Below are 14,578 nucleotides of genomic sequence, written 5' to 3'. Positions count from 1 at the left end.
TATCTTTTTAATAAGTTTTTGTATGCGATTTACCATTTTAATAAAAATTAATTTTAATAAAAATTTAATTTAATTTTAATAAAAATTAATTTTAATAAAAATTAAGAATTTTTGCATCTATGTTCATCAGGGATATAGGTCTCAAGTTTTATTTCCTTGCTCTATCTTTGTCTTTCAGAATCCAGGTGATACTAGCTTTGTAGACTGAGTTTGGAAGGGTTTCTTCCTTTTCTATTTCACAGAATAGTTTTGAGGAGGAATCGTGTTAGTTCTTTGAAGGTCTTGTAGAACTCGGCTGAGAATCCCTGTGGTCCTGGGGTTTTTTCTTTGTTGGTGGGCTTTTGATGACTTCTTTAATTTTGTTGCTTGAAATTGATCTGTTTTAATTTTCTATGTCCTCCTGGTTCAATTTAGATAGGTCATATGTCTCTAAAAATTGGTTGAAGTCTTAAAGATTTTCTCTTTTATTGGAGTATAAATTTTCAAAATACTTTCTGATTATCCTCTGTTTTTCATTAGTGTCCATGGTGACATGTTCTTTTCCATCATGAATTTTAGTAATTTGAGTTTTTCCCCTCTTTCTCATGGATAACATGGCTAAGACTTTATTGATTTCATTTATTTTTCCAAAGAACCAACTTTTTGTTTTTTTGAAAATTTTTTGGTTTCAATGTTATTGATTTTGGATCTGAGTTTAATAATTTCTTCTGCTTTTGGAGTTGATTTCTTCTTCTTTTTTTATGGCCTTGATATGTAATCTTAGGTAATTTATTTGATGACTTTCTATTTGTTTAATGAATGAGCTCAGTGCTATGACCTTTTCTCTTAGAACTCCTTCATAGTGTCCCAGAGATTTTGATATGTTGTGTCGCTATTTTCATTTACCTCTACATGTTTTTTTTTTATTTCACCTTTGATTTCTCCTGCTGTTTATTGGTCATTCAATAGCATTTTATTTTATCTACAGTTGTTAAAGTAGCTTCTAATTTTTATTTAATAGTTGACTTCTAATTTCATTCCATTGTGATCTGATAGAATGAAAGGTATTATCTTTGTTTTTTTTATTTGCTGAGTTGTTTTGTCTCCTAAGATGTGGTCTATTTTAGAAAATCATCCATGTAATTCTGAGAAGAAAATGTGTTCAGTCATTTATGGTTGAGATATTCTATGTCTGTTAATCTAAATTATTAATTTATTTTGTGGTCTTGTAGCTTCGTAATTTACTTTTTGTTTGGAAGATTATCCAGTGATGAGAGAGGTGTGTTAAAGTCACCCAATACTATTGTGTTGTGGTCTATTTGATTCTTGAAATGGAGAAGGGCTTGTTTGATTTACATAGATACTCCATTGTTTAGGGCATAAATATTTACAATTGTTATACCTTGTTGATGTATAATTCATTTAAGCAACATGAAATGACCTTCTTGTTCCCTTCTGATTAACTTTGGCTTGAAGTCTACTTTAATATGAGGATAGAAACCCCTGCTTGTTTATCAGGTCTATGTGAATCATATGATTTTTCCCATTCTATTACCTTCAGTCTATGGATGTATTTGCTTATGAGGTAAATCATAAAAAAGTTAGCATATTTTTCAGTCTTACTTTTTGATCCAGTTCTCCAATCTGTGTGTTTTGATTGATGAGTTTATTCCATTTACATTCAATGTTATTATTAAGAAAGGATTCTTATTCCCTGTCATTTTGATTTATTTCTGTTTTTTAATTTGAATTAGTTTCTCCTTTGATTGATTATACTTCTATTCTTCCCTTAGTTGGTTTTCAATTTTATCTCTCCTTTCTTCTTCATGAAATATTTCATTGACTATGTTTTGTAGTACGGGATTTCTAGTTTTGAATTTTTCCACCTTTTGTTTATCATGGAAGGTTTTTTTTTTTTTTTTTCCATTGTCAATTCTGAAGCTTAAGTTTGCTGGGTATAGTATTCTTGGCTGGTATTTATTTTTTTTCAGAGCTTGGTAAATATTATTCCAAGACCTTTTAGAGCGTGGGTTAAGAAATTATCTGAGATCTGGATTTGTTTCCCTCTAAATATGACCTGTTATTCATAGACTTTAAAGTTTCATTCTTTTTTTTTTTTTAAAGAAAGAGTGAGAGAGAGTGAGAAAGAGGGAGAGAGAGAGAGAATTTTAATATTTATTTTTTAGTATTTGGCGGATATAACATCTTTGTCTGTATGTGGTGCTGAGGATCGAACCCGGGCCGCATGCATGCCAGGCGAGTGCGCTACCGCTTGAGCCACATCCCCAGCCCTAAAGTTTCATTCTTATTCTGTATGTTAGGCATTTTCATAATAATGTGCTTTGGTGTGGGTCTATTGTTTTTGTATATTTGTGTTCTTGTAAGCCTCCTATATTTGATTTTTCCATTTAATTCTTAAGGTTTGGGAAATTTTCCAATATTATTTTATTGAAAAGACTATGCATTTCTTTGGTTTATATCTATTTTATGCATATATTTGGTTTATAGCCTTCATCTATCCTGATAGATCTTATATATGATCTTTTCATATCCTGATAGATCTTATGTATGATCTTTTCATGTCATGCCATATTTCTTGGGGGTTCTATTTATGGTCTCTTAACATCTTTTCTCTATGGTCCACTTTGTTTTCAAGATTATACTTCTTGTCTTCGTAGTCTGACACTATTTTCCAAGTGGTCTATTCTGCTGGTGATGCTTTTTTTGAATTTGTAACTTTCTTTATTGATTCCTTTATTTTGAGAATTTCCATTTGATTTTTCCACCAATCTCTCTCTCTTTCTTATAGTGATCTTTCATTTCTTGTATTTTCTCTCTGATTTCACTCCTTACATCATCCATTACTTTGCAGATCAATTTGAATATGAACTTTCTAAACTCCTTCTCTGATATTTCTTCCACTCTGATGTTGATGGATTCTGTTCTTGAATTTGGGGGTTTGTTTGGGGTGGTTTGTTTTCTTGCTTTTCATGTTATTTGTATGTCTCCCCATTTAACCATACAGGACTGAGACAATAGAGTTTCTGCTCTGAGGACTTCGTGTCCTTGAAGATTACCAGTGTCTTACATTTTATGGGGAGACCAAATAATAACAAACAATACAAACAACATACAGCACTAAACTCAATACTTAGTTTTTAATTTGATATCAATATGTTAATTGGCACAATAAACAGAAATGGTATGTTTAGCAGTTGCCAATAGTAAAAGGAGTAAGTTTGCAAAAGGGTTTGCTATTTCAAAAGGTGAACTGGGAAAATGCAGAAAAGATGTAGGATGTGACAATTATGCAGGAGAAGGAGAGAAAGTAGAAGTAAAAAAATAAAGTAAGACTGAAAAAGAGAACAATAGAATTTGGCTATTAGCAAAAGAAAAGAGAAAAAGAAATAAGCAAGTGAAAAATAATACAATAATAAAACAAAATATAGTAATCTGAAACTCTATCCCTCAAAAGACAGTTGTGAAAAATAACTACCTTCAAAAAATGTGGCCAATTTGGAAAGCAGTATGGAGATTTCTTGGAAAGCTGGGAATGGAACCACCATTTGACCCATCTATTCCCCTTCTCGGTCTATTCCCTAAAGACCTAAAAAGAGCATACTACAGGGACACTGCTACATCGATGTTCATAGCAGCACAATTCACAATAGCTAGACTGTGGAACCAACCTAGATGCCCTTCAATAGACGAATGGATAAAAAAAAAATGTGGCATTTATACACAATGGAGTATTACTCTGCATTAAAAAATGACAAAATCATAGACTTTGCAGGGAAATGGATGGCATTAGAGCAGATTATGCTAAGTGAAGCTAGCCAATCCCTAAAAACAAATGCCCAATGTCTTCTTTGATATAAGGAGAGTAACTAAGAACAGAGTAGGAACAAAGAGCATAAGAAGATTAACATTAAACAGGGATGAGAGGTGGGAGGGAAAGGGAGAGAGAAGGGAAATTGCATGAAAATGGAAGGAGACCCTCAGGGGTATACAAAATTACATACAAGAGGAAGTGAGGGGAAAGGGAAAAAAAATACAAGGGGGAGAAATGAATTACAGTAGAGGGGGTAGAGAGAGAAAAGGGGAGGGGAGGCGGGGAGGGGGAATAGTAGAGGATAGGAAAGGCAGCAGAATACAACAGACGCTAGTATGGCAATATGTAAATCAATGGATGTGTAACCGATGTGATTCTGCAATCTGTATACGGGGTAAAAATGGGAGTTCATAACCCACTTGAATCAAAGTGTGAAATATGATATATCAAGAACTATGTAATGTTTTGAACAACCAACAATAAAAATTTTAAAAAAATTTAAAAAATGCTAGAAAGGAGAAAAGTGAGACAAATATGTATATGTACAAATGTCCATGACCCATTCATTACACAAACTGTTTTAGTCACCTTTTGCGCTACTGTGAGTAAAAGACTTGACCAGAACGATTGTGCAGGAGGAAAAGTTTATTTAGAGACACTTGATTTCAGAGGTCTCAGTCAATAGACAGCTGGCTCCATTCCTTGGGGCTCTGGATGAGGCAGAACATTATGGCAGAAGAGTGTGGCCGAGAGAAGTAGTTCACATGATGATCAGGAAGCAAAGAAAGAGTGACTCCACTCTCCAGATACAAGACATATACCCCAAAGCCACAGCCCCCAATGCCCATCTTCTCCAGCCACACCCTACCTACCTTTAGTTACCATTCAGTTAATCCTTATCTGGGGATTAATTTACTGATTGGGTTAAGACTCTCACAACCTAATCATTCCTCTTCTGAACCTTCTTGCATCACCTCACACGTGAGCTTTTGGAGGATACCTCACATCAAAACCATAACACTAATGCATTTTATAACTGCTTTTTCTATTTCTGTGAAGAATGTTATTGGAGTTTTGATAGAAAATACATTGAATTTGTATTGCACTTTTGGTTGTATGGCTATTTTGGCAATATTACTTCTGCCTTTCCAAGAACATGGAAGGTCCTCCCATCTTCTAAGGTCTTCTTTAATTTCTTTCTTTAGTGTTCTATAGTTTTTATGATAGAGGTCCTTCACCTCTTTGTTAAAATTATTCCAAATATTTTTTTTTCTTTAGGGCTATTTTGAATGGGATAGTTTTCCTAATTTCTTTTTCACCAGATTCATTATTGGAATATAGGAACACAGTTGATTTATAGGTGTTGATGTTGTGTCCTGCCACTTTGCTAAATTCATTTATGAGGCCTACAAGTCTTCTTGGAGTTATGTCAGTCTTCTAATTGTAGGATCATGTTATCAGCAAATAGAAATAGTTTGAGCTCTTTTTTTCCTATTCATACCTCTTTAATTTTCTTCTCTTGTCTAATTGCTCTGGCTAGAATTTCAAAGACTATGTTGAATAGAAGTGGTGAAAGTGGGCATCCTTATTTTGTTTCTGTTTTTGAGGAAATGCTTTCAGTTTTTCCTCCATGCAGAATAAGTTAACCTTGGGTTTGTCCCTGTTTTTCTAGTGTTTTGAACATGAGTGGAACATGAATGCCAAATGCTTTTTCTGCATCTCTTTAGATAATCATATGATTATTGTCTTTATTTATTTGGTAAATTACATTTATTGATATCCTTATTTTGAATTAACTTTGCATCGATGGAATGAACCCTAGTCAATTATGATGCGCTTTTTAATTTATTTTTGTATGCAGGCTGTTCCTTATTAAGAATTTTTGCATTTATGTTAATGATTGATATTGGTCTAAAGTTTTCTTTCCTTGATGTGTTATTGTCTGGTTTCATGTCTTTGTCTAGCTTTGTAGACTAAATTTGTTAGAGTTTCCTCCTTTTATATATCATGGAATAATTTGAGGAGGATATTATTAGTTCTTCTTCACAGGTCTGGTAATACTTGGCAAATCATTCACCCAATCCTGAGATTTTGTTTGTTGAAAGACTTTTGATGGCTGCTTCAATTTCATCACTTGAAATTGATCTGTTTAAGTTTTCTATATCCATCTGGTTCACTCTTTTGAGATCATATGTCTCTAGGAATTTGTCTATATTGTCAAGTTTTTCTAATCAATTTGAGTATAAATTCTCAAAATAGTTTCTGATGAGTCTCTGGGAGTTCAGTAGTGTTTGTGATGATATTTACTTTCTCATCTTGGATTTTTATAATTTGCATTTTTCTCCTCTTTCCTTTGGTTAGTGTGGCTAAAGGTTTATTGATTTGTTTATTTGTTCAAAAAACCAACTCGGTTTCATTGATCATTTGTAATGTTTTTTAAATGTTAGTTTCATTGATTTCAGCTCTTATTTTAATTATTTCCTGTCTTTTACTGGTTTGGGTGTTGGTTTGCTCTTTTTATATGGCCTTGAAATGTAATGTTAGATTATTTATTTTTTATCTTTTTTTTTTAAATGAATGAACTCAATGCTATAAACTTTTCTCTTAGAATTTCCTTTTTACTGTTGCAGAGATTTTGACATATTGTATCACTGTAGTCATTTGTTTCTAGGAATTTTTTATTTCACCCCTGATTTCTTCTGCCATCCATTCATAGTTCAGAAGTGTATTATTTAATCTCTTTCAGAAGTTAATTATTTAATTATCATCATTCAGAAGTGTATTATTTAATCTCTTTCAAATGATTATTGTATCATCATTCAGAAGTGTATTATTTAATCTCTTTTTTTATTTTATCATTTATTTCTAATTTTATTCCATTATGATCTAATAGAATACAAGGTTTTTTCTCCTTTTATTTTATCTTTGCTAAGATTTTCTTTGTGACCTAAAATATGGTCTATTTTAAAAAATGTTTCATGTGCTCCTGAGAAGAAAATGAATTCAGTCATTGATGGATGAAATGTTCTATACATGTCTGTTAATTGCAAATTATTAATTGTATTTTTTAATTCTATAATCTCTTTACTTAGTTTTTGTTTTGAAGACATAACCAGTGATGAGAGAAGCATGTTTAAGTCACCCAGAATTAATGTATTGTTGTCTATTTGATTCTTGATATTGAGAAGGGCTTGTTTGATGTATGTAGGTGGTCCATTGTTTGGGACATAGATATTTATGATTGTTATATCTTGTTGATATATGATTCCTTTCAACAGTATGAAATGACCTTCTTTGTTTCTCCTGATTAAATTTGGCTTGCAGTTCACTTTATGTGATATGAGACTAGTAACCCATGCTTATTAATGAAATTCACGTGAGTTGTATGTTTTTTTTCCCATTTTTTTACCTTCCGTCTTTGTATCCTTGACTGTGAGGTGAGTCTCTTGCAGACAGTGTATTTTGGGTCTTGTTTTTAAGTTCAATCTGCCAACTTTTGTCTTTGATTGCAGAGTTTGGATCATTCATATTCAGTGTTATTTTTGAGACATGAGTTTTTTTAAAAAATAGTTTTTAGTTGTTGATGGGTCTTTATTTAACTTATTTTATATGCAGTGCTAAGAATTGAATCCAGTGCTTCACACATGGTAGACAAGTGCTCTACCACTGAGCTACAACCCTAGCCCAAAAGAGATGAGTTTTATTTCATATCATTTGATTTATTTCTGGTGTTTAAGTTGGATTTAATTCTCCTTTAGTTGAGTATTTTTCTAGTGTATTTCCTTCCTATGCTAGTTTTAATTTGTATTTTTCATGAAAATATATTATTGAGTATGTTTACAGTACAGTTTTTTTAGTTGTTAATTGTTTTAACTTTTGTTTATCATGGAAGATTTTTATTTCACCTTCAAATATGAAGCTTAATTTTGCTGGGTTGATATACTTGGTTGGCATTCATTTTCTTTTGGAGGTTGGTATATATTATTTCAAGACCTCCTAGTTTTTAGAGTCTAGGTTGGAAATCATAAGATCTGTATTGGTTTCCCTCTAAATGTGAGCATTATTAACTATTTGTCTCTTGTAGCTTTTAAAATAAATCCTCATTATGTATGTTAGGCATTTTCATAATAATGTTTCTTGGAGTGACTTTTTTATGATTTTGTATATTTGGAGTCCTATATGCCTTCTGTATTGTAATTTCCATTTCATTCTTAAGTTTTGGGAAATTTTTCAATATTGTTTTATTGAAAAGATTGTGCATTCCTTTAGTTTATATTTCAAAGCTTTCATCTATCCCAATGTATATTAAAATTGGCCTTTTAATGTTGTCTCAGAGTTCTTAAATATTCTTTCATGGTCTCTTCACATGTTTTCTCTATAGTTGACTTTATTTTCAAGGTTATATAGTATGTTTTTGAGGCCTGAAAAATCTGTCTTCAAAGTGGTCTAACCTATTGGTAATGCTTTCCACTAAATTTTTAATTTTGTTTATTGGTTCCTTCATTTGAGGATTTTTACCTGGTTCTTTTTCAGTATCTCTTTTTCTTCATTGACATAATCTTTCACTTCCTGTATTTTCTCTCTAATTTTATACCTTACGTCTTATTTTAGCTCATAGAACAGTTTAACTACAAACTTTCTAATGTCTTTCTCAGACAGTTCTTCTACCGAAGTGTCCAGTGTTATGGTTGTTTGAAGGTCTGTTGTTGATGCTTTTTCATATTGTTTTTGTGTCTATCCATCTATCAGTATAGTTCTGAATTCTTTCAAGTAACAAACTACTTTGTGAGAGTATTTTTCATAAGAGCCCTGGGTTGGGTGAACATCCAAATAATTATGTTTTAAGTGAATGTATGACCTTTGCTGATAGAAATATCAGCACCATTTAAAAACATGTCATGTATTTACTCTAGTCACTTCTGAGCCAATCTTCCTTCTGTTCAGCCTACTGCAGGGGACTTCCTTCTGGTGTAATTTACAGCTGTCTGGGTATGAGAAGACAACCTGCTGATTTAAGGGGTTAACTGGTTGGCTGAGGGCTCCACAAGATGGCTGCCACCCCTTGGCTCAGTTTTCTTTTAAGCTCTTTGAGCTGTTTTAGAGACCTGTCTGTTACTGTTGTGCTTTAAATATTTTTTTCTTCTTCTTTCCAACAGTTTTTAAATGGTAGAACTTAAGAGAATGTCTCCCCTACCCCCACAAACCCTTCTTTCTCTGTTGCCCCTTTTCCTTATCCACAGGTTTGGGATAGGGTTAGGGCACTCTGAGTTTATTTTCTTCTCTGGTAACCTATCATCCAGTCTCTCCAGGTCCCAGAATATGTAGTATCGAGCATTTATTTTGTCACTCACCTCTCAGTCATGCTTTTCCTTTGCTGCCTCCTTTCTGTGTTGTGAGGTGATTGGGACTTGCTGCCTAGCTCACTTCTACTATCTTTCCTCTGTTGCATTGGTTTCTTGATTTGTGAAATAAGAATAATCTTCTTTCACGGGACTGTCTCAGTGTAATGATTAAATGAAATAATGTGAAAAATACTAGCACAGTATAAGAAATTAATACATTATTGCTGTCACCTATGATATAAAACTGCTAATTTTAGTGACTTCTACTTTTTACATACAACCTAATTGTTAAAAGGTTCATTTGTATTCCACCTCTAACTGAAAACTTTAAAATAGGGAAATTATACCAGAGCAGATTCCATTTTTAGTAGTATGTCTTCTAGAAAGGACATCGACTCCTGGGATGAGTAAGTGGCAAAGAAATGAGGGCATTTCCGAGGAGATCAAATAGAGTTGAGTTTTATTAATATATCTTGGTTATAATTTTAGGTTTCTAGGGTTTTAAAGGAGTAGAAAATAGGATAAAAGGATAAGTGAGTGTTTGATTAAAGCAGAAAATGTATAGTATTGGTTGTCTTCCTGTAACTGAGAACCATATTTCTAAAGAACTGATTAGAAAAACCATTTTTTTCCTACATAAATGATTTCACTCTAATGTCATTCTTCAAATCTGGAATAAATATTCTGCTGTAATGTCTGAACTTCATTGTAAAATTGTAGAACAAAACAATTAATATGTAGGAGACTAACTTAGAGCTTAGAATTAATATATCTAGAAGTAAATTTTTGACAGAAACCTTATTTCATATGAGAATTGTGCTGTATGTTTTTGCTAGTTTGGTTTTCATTAATAATAAACTAAAACAGTACAACTTTGGGAAAATAGGTTTTTATAAAAGATTCTTCTGGTTTGGCAGAAGAATCAAACAAAACAAAAGTTCCTTTTTGTATAATACTATCTGTGTAATTACAGGGTGTAGGAAAAAATAAGATTGTTGACAGATTTCTTCACCTGCTCAACAGACCACGAGAATATATCCAACTTCACAGGTAAGAGTATTAGACCCACCACTTCTTAAAATCTGATTAAATTATTCATCTTTTACCTAGTGCAATTTAAACATACCTCCCTTCCATTCCATCCCCCATATTGCTGAACCCAGGGCCTTGTCCATGCTAGGCATTCTCTCTACCACTGAGATACATCTTCATCCCTTTTTAGTTTTTTATTTTGAGGCAATCTTGCTAACTTGCCCAGACTGTCCTTGAACTTACTATCCTCCCACTTCAGCCTGCCAATTATTTGGGATTATAGGCATGTACCACCACACCAGGCCTAAATATACTTTCTTAAAGGCCCATTTTATAAACTAGTTTCATTCCTGTTCCTCTGCTGTTATCTATCTTCTCCTTAAAAGGTAATAAAACCATACTATATTTATTTTTAAAGTGACTAATACTTTATAAATATGAATTAATAGATCTTTTGTGGACAGAGTGATGAACATTACATTCTAGGAGCAGATCTCATCAACATTGAGGCACTTAAATTAGAAGAAAAGTAAGTGGAGCCTAAGTCTATTCATCTAACGAGAAGCTAAAATAGCTCACAGGGAAGAAGAGCAAACTATATGGCTCTCAGGTAGGAAATGAAGAACACAGACATGTGGAAGAAGTATGTTAGTAGTGTTTTTTCTTAAAACACTTTTTGAATTGTTTAGTTTTGTGTGGTCAGAGTACTCATTCAGTAATAGCTTTTAAGCAAATTTTCTCAGCATAGATCATTTTTTAGCTGTATTAGTGAACCTGTTCCATATTTTAAAAAAATATAACCAGCAGATCTATTCAAAACAGAAAAATGAGACAGAATAGTAGGGAGGGAAAGAGGAAGGGGGAGAGAGAGGGAGAGAAATATATCAAGTTTTGAGCAACTTTAAACTAGTTTAGAATGTTATTTTACTTCCAGGAAACAAAAGACATTGTACAGTGACAAGAACATTGGATTGACTTTTTTTTTCATAGTACTAGAGATTAAACCCAGGGGCACTTAACCACTGAGCCCTTTTTTTTTTTTTTTTTTTTTTTTTTTTTTTTTTTTTGGAGACAGGGTTTTGCTAAGTTGCTTAGGGTTCAGGTTAGTTGCTAAAGCTGGCCTCAGACTTCTAATTCTCCTTTCTCATCCTCCTGACCACTGGAATTACAGGCTTGTGCCATCACGCCCAGGCCCGTTGGATTGAATTTTGAGAATTAATTTCTGGTTTGGGTCTTTTGCTAAATAATTATGAGTTCTTAGAGAATTATAGGAAAGTAGAAGGCAATTACTATGTCAAAAGACAAAGAAAAAAGGATCAAAGGAAAGTTGAGATATGGCTAAAAACTCCTTCATGGGGATATATACTTCTGGCTATGGCAGACTAATGTACCAGATTAGCGCTACCACAATAAACAACTATAAACCTGGAAAAAATTCATAAACACTGGGAAAAGAATAACCACCAGAGATCTGCGGTCTGAACAACTATCAGAACTCCTGCATGATTGGCAGCCTTCATTAAACCCTCTGTTTTCCAGAAAATATCTTATAAAGCTTATGCTTTAGAAGTAGAATTAGTCTATCTCTAATTAAAGTTACTATAAAATCATCCTTAAAAAGTTTAACAATAAGTCTCAAAAAAATTAAAGGTGCTTCTGTTTTAGAAGTTCTTTCTCATACAAAATGGCTTTAAAAATAAAAAGAATGGATTTTGAGTAGACAGGAAAAGATAGGAACAAAACTGAACACTCAACTAAGAAAGACTGAAAAATCTAAACACTTCACAGCATGCCATTAAATGATGTCAAGACTTCAGTAGAAAATTACTAGATATACAAAGAAACAGGAAAATTGGTCAATAGAAATGGACTAAAAAGCTAAAAAAATGGTAGAATTAGCAGGCAAGAACTATAAAACTGTTGCCATAAACATTTTTAAGCATTACAAGAGGGGAAATGAGAATAATGAGGGAATAGAAATCCTCAGTATAGAAAAGACAACTTTAAAAAATGCAGCTTCACATATCAGCAACTGGAGTCTCAAAGATTATAGGAAAAAAACGGGACAGAGTATATATTATAAGAGATATAATGGGAAAACTCCCAAATTTAATGAAGAACAAAGTCATCAGTCTAAGAAGTTCTAGGAATGTCAGCAGAACACACAGGAAGCCACAGCATGGCACATCATGTCAAATTGCTGAAAACTAATAGAAGTATCTTTAAAACCACCAGAGGGAATGAAAGCCATAATACATACAGTATAGCAGTGATAAAAATTACTACTGACTTTTCATGGAGAATAAATATAAAACATAATTCAATGAAATGGTTACTTTTAAAGCAACAAGCAAAAAGTAGGATAGTACATTCAGCATAAATACTCTTCAAATATAAAAGACATTTTCAGACAAAAGCTAAGAATACAGATGTGAAAATTCTTAACAAGTATTAACAAATCATATTCAAGGAAATATAGAAGTATAATATGTCAACCAAGTAGATTTTATCCCAGGAATGTAAGGTAATAATATCTTCATTCTTACACCTGGCATTGATTGTCTATGTTCTCCATCAGTTCTGCTAGGATGTTATTATTATTATTCAAATAACCAACTTCTGGAATTGTTACCCTTTTCTTTTCTTATGTTTCTTTTTCATTTCAATAATTCCTGCTTTTGTCTTTATTATACCCTTTTATTTTCTCCAGACTCAGTGTATTGTTCTTTTTTAAACTTTTTGATGGGAATGCCTTCTTAATCATTGATTTTTGACCCTTAATTTATCATATATGCATTCAAAAACCATCTATTTTTGTCTCTCTTGGGTCTCTGTTCATCTCTATGTAAGAGGAACAGACAAGGGTCATTTATAATATCACTTTTCGCTCTATATTTGAATGTCTTTGAGTCTTCAAGAAGAATATGGTATTTGAGGTTCTTTAAAAGGTTTAGAGGATTAGAGAGAGCATGCCTTACTTCCTGTCTGGCCCATCAACCTCTTGTCCTAAAATAAGAAATGGTCCATAAAATAGTGAAAAGATGAATCCTGCTAATTTACATTCTGTAGTAATTCTGACATTGGTTAGATAAATGTGTAGATATATTATCTATGATTAATTTTCTAAATTTAAAAAGTAGGAAAAATTTCAAAGCCAAATACTTATATTTTATAGCACCTGTTGCTGTATTATTAATTGATAATAGTATGTCAAATAAAATTATATTTATTCATTTAACAGGGGCCCTAGGTATCTCTGTTTGACAATATTGGATATTAACTTATTATGTAAAAGTGGAAGTCCAAAAGCTCAGTTTGCGATAAATGCCATTAAAGAATTTTCACTAATTAGACCAATATCCCCACTAATTTCAATGTAGGGGATTTTTTTCTTTTTTATACAGCTTTAAGGTTGTATTTGCCATAAAATTTAAGCTCATAAAATTGCTTTAAGGGAAACCTATGTCCAAAAGACTTAAAAATAGTGGTCTTAAAAATATGTTTAGGACTTCTTTGATCTGTAGATGATCTGTGTAAGGCCTTGTCTTCATTTTAGACTCCTGATAGATTTGTGATGTTATCATCTAAATGATCAGTCAGTCTCAATTTAATTTAGTCATTGGAACACAATTAGTTATAAGAGTCATTTGAAACATAATCTTGATAAATAAAACCATCACCAAACACACATGAATAAAACAACCACAATGCTTTTATGTATGGCTATCTTGTGTTTTGATTATCAGACTTCTCAAAATGAACAAGTTGGGCAATTCATGTACTTAGTTAAAATCAAAAGTATGTCTGAAGAATATGATGTAAATAATTTAAAAATTAATAGATGCAATCACTTATGCCTTACATTTGTGAAATGTATCTATTTACTTGTTTCTTCTATGATGTTAATTTGGCATGAAGGACACTTGCAACTTCTGTAGTTATATTGCTTCCTTGGATAAAAGTACATGTCTGTATTAAAATCATAATAATCTAATGGCTTTGAAATACTTATATTACCAGTTTTTTTTATTTGCTACTCTTCAGATATAAAGATAGCTCAGGCCTAATCATTAGTATGATATATGCTCTTGTTATTTTTCTAATAGAGATACCTACTGGAAATAGAGTTCCCACATCCCCTACTATAGCCTCAACTTTTTCTTACGGTGAATTTTCCTCGCAAATGCTCAGCTTATTCCAGGATCATTCTATGCTCTATTCACAAATTTTGAAGTTTAACCCATTCCTGTCTGTATTCCTTCATCTAAAAATGCATCCCATTTCTCCACCAAGACTTCAAAGTTTCATCCATTGGTGACCTCTCTTGTTTCATTCTGGGTGTGGCTGTTCCCACCTCTCAACCTCTGAGAAGCTGAATTTGTACCAATGTGAT

At 32.5% G+C, this 14,578-nt stretch overlaps 1 protein-coding gene across 1 annotated transcript in view; it reads left to right on the top strand.

Moving 5' to 3' along the window:
* Nucleotides 1–14,578, top strand: part of Vwa8 (von Willebrand factor A domain containing 8) — a 392,265-nt gene that overhangs the window by 185,293 nt on the left and 192,394 nt on the right. The window contains exon 21 of the mRNA XM_076872295.1: nt 10,127–10,203. Coding sequence (XP_076728410.1) covers nt 10,127–10,203 — 77 coding nt within the window. The remainder of the gene's footprint in view (nt 1–10,126; nt 10,204–14,578) is intronic.

The sequence above is a fragment of the Callospermophilus lateralis genome, chromosome 12 (genome assembly GCF_048772815.1).
Source record: "Callospermophilus lateralis isolate mCalLat2 chromosome 12, mCalLat2.hap1, whole genome shotgun sequence".
Lineage (NCBI taxonomy): Eukaryota > Metazoa > Chordata > Mammalia > Rodentia > Sciuridae > Callospermophilus > Callospermophilus lateralis.
This window is presented reverse-complemented; position numbering and strand designations above follow the sequence as displayed.